Raw genomic sequence first — 9,308 nt, 5'->3', positions numbered from 1 at the left:
GTAACACGGAATATCGATCTGACTTAGATTTTTTCTTTTGTTTGCTCACTTTGCATTTTGTAAATTGACAGAAATAAACATTCATTATTTATATTTCTGAAAGCGTTCTTTGTTTACAGCATTTTTTCACACCGGCCTTAAACTTTTGCACAGTAATATATTTCAGATCAATTTCATCCTGAGATTTTATTCGGCTTATTTAAGACGAGTCGTGCAGTAATTCCGGTTCTCAGCTTCGATCGTTTATTGATAATGCTTTATGTGTTTTTTTTTTTTTTAAAGAGATGAGGAACATTTAGAGCATAGACTTATATCATGCACTACAATATAAGAAAAAGCAAAAAGCCTGCAAGTATTAAGCCCTATTCGGACGGGATTAGTTCTACGTGGGGACGTGGAGTAATGTAATTTTACCTCAGGACGTCTGTAATATTAATTGGCCAATTCACACGGGACAAGACATCTCAGTAAAACTAGCAGAAGTGGGAGGGGTAACTCGCTTTACGCACCACAGTAACCTCCTTGTCGTATGACGTTGCTTCCTGTTATCATGTGCGCAAACAGACAACATGGCGCCTCCATACTTGAAAAGCTTTTAAAACAGGAAATGACGGAATTTTACCGTACATGTTTACAGCGGGTCTATTCGGACGGGATCAGTATTACCTGAGGTAATTTTTCCGGACCTTTTTACAGAAGGTAAAAGTCGCCGTAATCTTTACTGACATTGTCCGTAATGGCTACCGAGATGTGACATTCGGACGGGACTAAAATCACAGAGAAGCTCTGGTAATAATTACTTTACCCCCCCACGTCCCCACATAGAACTAATCCCGTCCGAATAGTGCTTCAGAGATATTAAGCTTCTTTTAAATAATGAGACAGGAAATATCGCAAGTCAACACGTGATTTTTTTTTCTTTACTTTCCATCTGTTAGAGGAAAAAAGCGAGAGAACAAATAAAACGATGGTACATTCCAAAACAGGGCAACAGGCAGCATTCACAAGGGAGTCTCTCGTTAATGTGTTCTTGGTCCGTGAAGAAATGCCGGAGATCTTCCTGATCTTGTTTCACTGTCATCATGAAATCTGAACATTTTTGGTAAAAAAATTCAAGCTCTTCCAATGTGTCTTAAAACAATTATAACCACAACATACTCTCGTTTGCCACTTTATTAGGAACACCCTTCATTCATGCTTATGAGTTAATTAATCGATCGATCGGCTGATCGAAGCAATGCATCACGTGAGGAGATAAATATTTAAACATCAGAACAGGGAAAGAACTCGAATCCATGATCGAAGAGATCTGAGGAGGCAACTCGAACGGGCAGTCTTTATATCCGTGGGGAGCAGAAAAGCATCTCAAAATAACCTCAGGACCTCGAGGTGGACGGGCGACGATTGCAGAAGAGGAGCCGAGAACGGGAACCCGAGGCTAACACGTGCGCACAGACTCCGACTGGAACATCATCTGGTACAACATGCAGATGGTAGGGTCAGAATTTCACATCATGAGCACAGATCCCACGAACACAACCAGCCTTTTAACAGATCAGCCTGGTGGGAGTGGTCTAATAGCGTGGGGAATAATAAATAATCCTATTCAAGCAGGAGCCACAGAATCATCTCAAGCTGGATTCACGAGCACAACGTCGGCTTCAGCAGCCCCACGGGTCGCCAGAGATATTCCGAGAGCACCTGCTGTTCTTAATAAAGTGGCCAGTGAAGGTATATCTGACTCGTACGTAAGTGTCGCCGACTACGAGGCTTTTATAGGAACCATTTTACTCTCGATCTGCACCTTGCGTGAATAAAGCACAAGGCTCTTTTTATATAAGATTTAAATCTTTTCTAGAAAACCACTTTAATATTTTTCCACGCGTAAGTGCCGAGTCGTACGGCTTCGGGGATTAAACTGTACTAAAATACCAAACGAACAAAAAAAAAATAATTATACCGCACGTTTTCAACATTCAGCCGGCAGAAGATCGCGTCCGTATCGGACTGGACGAACGGATCGCGCGAATCAGAATTCGGTGTACTGAATCGGTTCTAAAGAATCGACTTCGTACAATGCTCCCCCCCCCTCAAATCTGTAAAACGTCAGAATAAAATACTTAAACTTCGATTCTGATTTATTTTAATTACTAATTACAAAATGCTGAGGTTCAGCGCTTATACACGCGTGTCCCGTCTGCTTCGAATCACCTTCCCGAATTCGAATAATTTAATCACGAGTAATAACAAAAACAAAACAAACCCCCAAACAAACATTTAGACCAAGATAAAGTCTTCATATACACTTCATGTACATCTTTTAGCTCAACAAACAGAAAATGACAAAAATTCGTCCCTTCTTTAAAGAACGGTTTTCACATTTTCAGGTATTTGATAAGGAGTTCGTCACATTCTGTCTTCATGTTTGTTCTTGGAAATTATCGTCCCTATCTTAGAGCCTAATTCGGACTAAGGATATTTTTTAGGAATCCCGTCCGCTGGGCTCGGTGTCCATCATCTCTCCGGCGTCTGTGCCGTTCGTTTTCTCTCCGTCTTTCGTGTCCGACTCGACGATTTTCTCCGGCGAGCTCGTGTTAAATGCGTCTTCTGAAGATTTGAAATGATCTGAAATTCCTAACCCGGCATTATCCTTGGTTCTGGGAAGTTTTCCCGCCCGTTCGGAATGTGGCGAGGACGTCAAGCTGTGCTTGGGGCTTTCTGACACTTGCTTTCCCGGACCGGTTCCTTTCGGAGATGATGAAATGTTCTTGGCTTCTTCGTCGTCCTTGACTCGGATCATTTCCTGATCCGATTTGGACGACGTGTTCTCGGCGGGTTTCGCCTGATTTTCGTCTTCGTCGCTTTTAACGGCGCTCATTTCGCCGCTCGAGGTGTCCATCTCTCCGTTATCGAGATGGTTGCCGTTGTTCAGAGGCTCCTTGGAAGAACCTTCATCTCTAGGTTCCGGGTCGACCGAAGAACCTTCGCAGCTTATCGTCTCGTCGTCTTCTCGCTTCTCTCCATCTCTCTTGTTTCTACTCGGCGAGTCCTGCCTCTTCGCTTCGGCTTTCTTCTTGAAACGTTTCTGGATTCTTCTCGGACACCAGACGAATTTGTCTTTGGGCTCGAAGTGCTGGAAGGCGTAGCTGATCAGTTCGCGGCGTTTGTGTTTGTTGCGCACGGCGAACAAGAAATAGTCGAGCACGCTGCGCTTGACGCTGCTCAGGTTCTTCTTGACCAGAGTCTCCTCCAGGAAGAAGTGCACTAGAGGAGCTTGGTAATGCTCAAAGCCGAGTTCGCCCAGACTCTTCAGGATGCGCGTGATCCGCAGGTTGTTGTGCATGTTCCTGGAAAAACAACAAATCCTCAAACGTTAATAATCAATAAAACACTCCGTGTCATGCTGTTATAAAAAAAAATGATTAAGGACAGGATGACGTGATGATGTCGAGTTACCGTGACCCGTTTAAAGCTTTTCCTATAACAGACTTCACAGTATGTTATTCTCTTTCATCGCAGCAACTAAGATTCTGCATTTATTATGTTGGCTTTGTAGAAGCCAACATTCTGTTTTCTGTTATAAGCTTATTATTATTATTATTAAATTTGTAAATAGTAACTCCTCCTAGGGCTTTCGAGCCACATACACCAAATTCGGATATGTTGTAGACCCTGGTCTGAAGTTTGCTGCTGTTACTTATCTAAGCGATCCGAGTACCGGTACTTCCGGTACCGGGTCTCAAATTGGCCTTTTTCCCAATAGACTCCCATTATAAAATTGGTGTACCGACTGGCCTTTCGGTTGTGCGGCAGCCCCGTCCCCAAAATATGCAAAATCAAAAACATTTGCACAACATGGACATGTGACATATCAAAACACTCAGAACAACGAGGGGAACTGCCTCAAGAGTATTCGGATGACGTCACATGCTCGTCTCCACTCAGCTCCAAATGTTTTGGTACCCTAGCTTTCTATCCACTCACCTTCAAAAGTAACACTAACCCTTATGTCCACTCGCCTCCAAAAAGCACCGGACCTTTGCGAATACTTGCATCGTCAAAGACAACATCAAAGTTTATCGCTACGAACTTCACAAATCTAGTTAATGAATGATCGCATTTCTAGCCATTTATGATTATATGGTTGTGCAGACTGCTCGTTCTTTTTTATAAACCACATATTCCTTTATTTTTACAGCTCATGCAGGATGCAATGAGGTGGACGAGGCCTCGTCACCGCTACTACAGAACTTTAGTTTCCTTTTTTGATGTGAACCACTAAACATTTGGTAATGTGAAATGCAGCTTACTGTGTGTGTGTGTGTGTGTGTGTGTGTGTGTGTGTGTGTGGACTTGGTGACTCACCGCTCCAAATTAGTGAAGCGTTCCCTCCAGTTCTCTGCGCGTCTCACCTCGCCGGTTTCTCTGTCAGTCAGTTGGATGCCATAAAAACCTAGCATGAGCTCGTAGGAATCGACCAGACGCCTTTTTGCCTCCTCGCTTTCTTGAAATGCCTGCAGAGAAATCAGACAAGCGCTTACACACACATACTGAATACAAAACATTCTACACCGCTTAGATCTGGAACCTAAAGCACGACTCGCCTAAAGAACGTCATAGGGGTTATGTAACATCATGGGGGCTATAGATCAGACATTATTAATACAATTTGGTCAAATAAAACTGTCCTGTTTCTCCATCACTCTGTGATTTTAGGTGTTTAATTCGAGTGGAGATGTCAGTGGTTTAGATGTTTAATTTGCATTTGTAAAGTCAGGAGTTAGACAAAACTACTCGGATTGTCGTGAGTAAACGTTTCCTTCTTTATTCTCACCTGGATTTCCTTCTTGGTCAGCTCGGTAGCCAGGTAATTCACTCCTGGCTCACGCAGAGGAAACAACCTACAAGACAGACTTGTGTAAGTTTATAATTACTGTAGGTTGCCATTAGAATGAAAGATCTATAGATGTGTTCTCACCACTGGATGTACGAATGAACTCTTTCAAGTCTCTTATAATCTAATTTCCACTCGCTGTGAAACGTCTCGATGTACACGTCTGAAACTCAAAGACGAACGCAGACGATTTTAGGTTCAAGCAACTCCATGTTAAAATGCCTTCATTATTAATACAAGCAAGACACACACACACACCATCAGGTGATGACTTTATTTCGTTGAGATAGAACTTTAAATTTGGCATCCTGTCTTCTGTACAGTCCTCGTCGATGATGTTCTGAGGAAAGAGACGAAAGAAAAGACGAGCACAGATTAAATTTTCGTATCGGTCACGATAATCCATCTTTAAGGAAATTTGTAAATGACACTGCTTTTTTTTTTTTTTTTTAAAGCAGGTCCTCCTGTTTTGCTGACCTTGTGAGCAGTAAAATCTTAACAAAACAACAATAGCTATGTAAGATCCTTCGCTTTAACGTTCAATACAAAGTAGTGTTTTTCCTAGTGAGACATTGTGGAAGACTCTTCTGAGTTAAAAGTGTAGTATTGTTAAGATAGATCATAGCTCAGTGGTTAAGATGTTAGGGGCTTTTTACACCTGGTCTAAATGCCCTCCGAAACGTTTTGGAGACGGACGTAAATCCGACGGTACAAACCCCTACAGGAGGTGGTCTGGGACGCGTTTCAGATGAAACTGGACAGGTGTAAATGAATGTGGTTGTTCAAGCCACATACATCAGCGCTATACTCCTCCCAAACGGAAGTACGTCACTCGCAGGTGATCTTTCACCCAGGCGTCTCGTCGGGTCTTAAAATGCGCTGCTGCCGCCAGCGAAAACACAGCAAACAGTAAACGCTGTTTTTGTAGCATAAACGTCGTAACCAGTTTTTTCGTCTTCTTTACGATCGCGTTCTGAAAACCGCGTACACCAAAGTGTGTTCCGTTTCAAATGCCCCAGAAATGAGGTCAAATATATTAGCATTTTAGACGGGAGTAGAGAGATCGGATCGATATCCGATTCACCGAGACGCATTTATGTGGTCTAACGTAAACGGAACAGTTCTAACAAATCAGATCGCTATCGGATCAGAGACAACACGTGAAGTGACCGGGTGTAAAAAAGGCAATTAGACCGCTCATCAGAAGGTAGAGTTCAAATCCTAGGGCCACCGTAAGCCGACTCTTATCCTGAAATTTTATACCACAAGGCGATATGCCAATTATTCCATTTTTTTTTTTGTTTATTAAAGAATGAATCGTCGTACTTATTATCATTTCAGCAGCTTGATCTGTCTTCAGCCTGTTTTTAAAAAACAAACAAACAAACAAAAAAAACGGACACTAGAGTCTCCTTCCAGTGTAAAAAAATTATTGAATCTGTTTTCTTAAAATAACAACAGGACTCTGTCTTGGAAGGTGCGCAGCATTCGCCATGTACGAGTCTCTCTGAGCGAGCTGTTGCTATAGAAACAATAACGCATTAACAGGACCGCACGAACCTGCGCTACTGCCAGCGCTACTGCTGGAACGACCAACTGCAGAACCTTTACCACAGTATTTTAGCAAAGGTGCGTGCTGATACCTGGGATAAACTACTCACCGGATAGCCGTGTCTGTAGTTCTGCATGTCTTTGGCTGCCCGGAGATTTCTCGAGGAGGAATTAGACCACTGTGTGGGGAAAAAAAATAAAAAATAGAAGTTAACTTCTGATCTAAAGATAGGACAAAAAACATAAAAACTATTAACGAGGTCAAGACGAACCGCTCATACAGTACGGTCACGGTCAATTTTTTTTTAAATACTGGTATTATTTACTGACTTACTTTTTATAATCATGGATTTTATACAACATTACTACAATATTGTGGGGGTTTTTTTCCCCTTAAAAAAAAAGCACTAGCTCAGTGATGAAAGCGTGATTTTCTTCAGTGAGACGGAAACAAGCGACGGCTTCAAGCTTCGAGAATCCGAGACGTTACGCAGCCTTCCAAATCGCACAGATTTTGGGTCAGTGGGCAAAGAACTCTGTCCAAAAACACCAGCAGGCTCCGACTAAATTGAGCACGGGGTAAGGATGCGATCTGGTGTGTCAGATATTTAAAAAAATGCTCTGTGAATTTATTTTATATATTTATAAGCCATCCTTTAGCACATTAGCACTAAGCTAACTAACTCTTTTTATAGCCAAGTACAGTTAAAGTGTTCCTGACTCGTAGCGCCGTGATTCCAGCTTCTAATCTTATTCTCAATTTAAATTAATTCATACATTTAGGTTTAAATGTCCTTCTTGCTGTCGGAGACTTTCTGTTGTACAAGGACAATAAAGCACCGAAACCTTATAACCTACGGATCCATCATGACCCAGGCCAGGAATATCAGGTACAAATATTTATACAACACAACACAAGATCTCTTATATACTATATAACAGTTCGAGTCACTGATGTTAACACATACAAAGCGTCTGTGAACCAAAGTGTACAGAAATCTGTGACCTGTGAAATCATCAGCTTTTAAATCGGGCGATATTTTAAAACCTGATACCGAGGTTAAACCGAGTCCATTGTATCGCTGCATCCTGTAACTGCGACAGTCTGCAACGTCACTTAATACGCTCCATACGTCTAGAATATAAAAATGTTAGAAAGAAAAACTATAATATATAAAATGTAAATTAATCCGCATTATCTGTCATTAAAACGCAGGCTAACAACCTGCCAATAGCGTTAGCTAGGACAAAGTGCTAATTTTTACAATTCCTAACCGTTTTCAGACAGATCCCTCATCTTGAGCTCTGATTGGTTTAAAGTGTACCGTAGCCTGCAGGCCGTTGAAGACGGACCAATCAGAGCTCTAGCTCAGGGTATAGTAGCCTATCACGGCGCAGAACGCAGGAGGTCACGGAAAAGAGGTGGGAAGAAGGCACAACAACGGTGCACCGGTTTATTAACACAAATGCGGAGATAAAGAACACAAACGGGTATAAAACGGAAGCAGTACGTACAAACCCGGCCTTCGCTTTCTTGTTTTTATCCGGACACGTTCGCCGTATTGGGTTTTCGGTCCCCAAATCGTCTCCGTCGCTCTCAGTGTCCCAGGTGGAGTCGTATTCGCACACCAAGTCGTCCTCCATCCTCTCTCACTCACTCACACACACTCTCTCTCTCTCTCTCTTACTCACACTCTCTCTCTCTCTCACTCACTCACACACCACCCACGTCGCGCGAGCGGACGCACAACGCACGCGCCGCGCGGACGCACACACACACACACGCTCGCGCCGCGCGCGCGCACGCACGCACACCACCCACGCGCGCGCGCGCGCGCACACGCATCGCACACACACACGCGCGCGCGCGGACGCACACGCACACACACACACACGCGCGCGCCGCGGACGCCCACGCACACACACACACACGCGCGTCTCTTACGCCAACAACACAACACACCACACACACACTCTCTCTCTCTCTCACACACACACACACACACACACTCTCTCTCTCTTACTCACTCTCTCTCTCTCTCTCTCTCTCTCTCTCTCTCTCTCTCTCACTCACACACACACACACACACACACTCTCTCTCTCTTTCTCCCTCACTCACACACACACACACACTCTCTCTCTCTCATAAATACAGCAGCGCTAAAATATTATTAACGACAAAAAACATTCCCGGAAGCCCCGAAAGTTACCTCAGCTGTAACGGTAGCTAGCACAGCGGCTAAACTAAACAGTAACGCGACGTCATGAACAATACCGGAAGTCGTTCTGGAACGGCATTAAACCACGTTTTCGGATGAATGACATGCGTGCTGTGATAATGCGTTTTTAAACCAATAAAACCGTAGGTATTTTTTAAGAAATGTGATGTTTGGGGGGGGATCCTTTGTAGTCCATTTCCGCTTTTATATTTTCTGAAGTAACGCGGGAAGCACGAACCAATCATAGGGCGACTTCTCATCCGGGTATTATCTCAGTAACGTTAGTCAACGCGATGAAGCCACGTGTGATTATTTATTGAGGGTTAAATGACCTACTAGCATAATATCGATACATTTAGCTTACTTAGGAATATAAAAAGGGTAAAATTGTGATGTTTGTACTGAGAATATGAACGCAAAGAAGTGTGAAATGGAGACGTTCTTGATTTTCGTTCTTGATTTTGGTCAATTACAAGAATATCAATTGCACTTACCTTTGTGTCCTTTTTATCATTTACTAATTCACGCCTCCATCCATCCATTAATTCACCCTTCCATCTACTTAAAATCACCTCTTCATCCATACATGAAATGACCTGTCAATTCTATTACACAATTTGTTAACCGTCCCTATCTTTGATTT

General features: G+C 43.0%; 1 protein-coding gene across 2 annotated transcripts; it reads right to left on the bottom strand.

The window, feature by feature from the left end:
- Positions 1 to 898: 898 nt before the first annotated feature.
- On the bottom strand, positions 899 to 8,866 carry ogfr (opioid growth factor receptor). 2 transcript variants are annotated; one of them, XM_047807064.1, is made up of 8 exons: positions 8,452 to 8,866; positions 7,961 to 8,167; positions 6,556 to 6,624; positions 5,153 to 5,234; positions 4,979 to 5,063; positions 4,835 to 4,901; positions 4,366 to 4,514; positions 899 to 3,347 (listed from the first exon to the last, which is right to left on the bottom strand). In XM_047807064.1, exons 2-8 carry the CDS (start codon positions 8,087 to 8,089, stop codon positions 2,483 to 2,485), a joined length of 1,446 nt encoding a protein of 481 aa, XP_047663020.1. In that variant the 5' UTR covers positions 8,090 to 8,167; positions 8,452 to 8,866; the 3' UTR covers positions 899 to 2,482. The 2 variants fall into 2 exon arrangements, with proteins under 2 accessions (XP_047663020.1, XP_047663021.1); XM_047807065.1 differs by having other exon boundaries at positions 4,979 to 5,057; positions 8,452 to 8,865.
- Positions 8,867 to 9,308: the final 442 nt, after the last annotated feature.

Source organism: Tachysurus fulvidraco, chromosome 23 (genome assembly GCF_022655615.1).
Source record: "Tachysurus fulvidraco isolate hzauxx_2018 chromosome 23, HZAU_PFXX_2.0, whole genome shotgun sequence".
Taxonomy (NCBI): Eukaryota; Metazoa; Chordata; class Actinopteri; order Siluriformes; family Bagridae; genus Tachysurus; species Tachysurus fulvidraco.
This window is presented reverse-complemented; position numbering and strand designations above follow the sequence as displayed.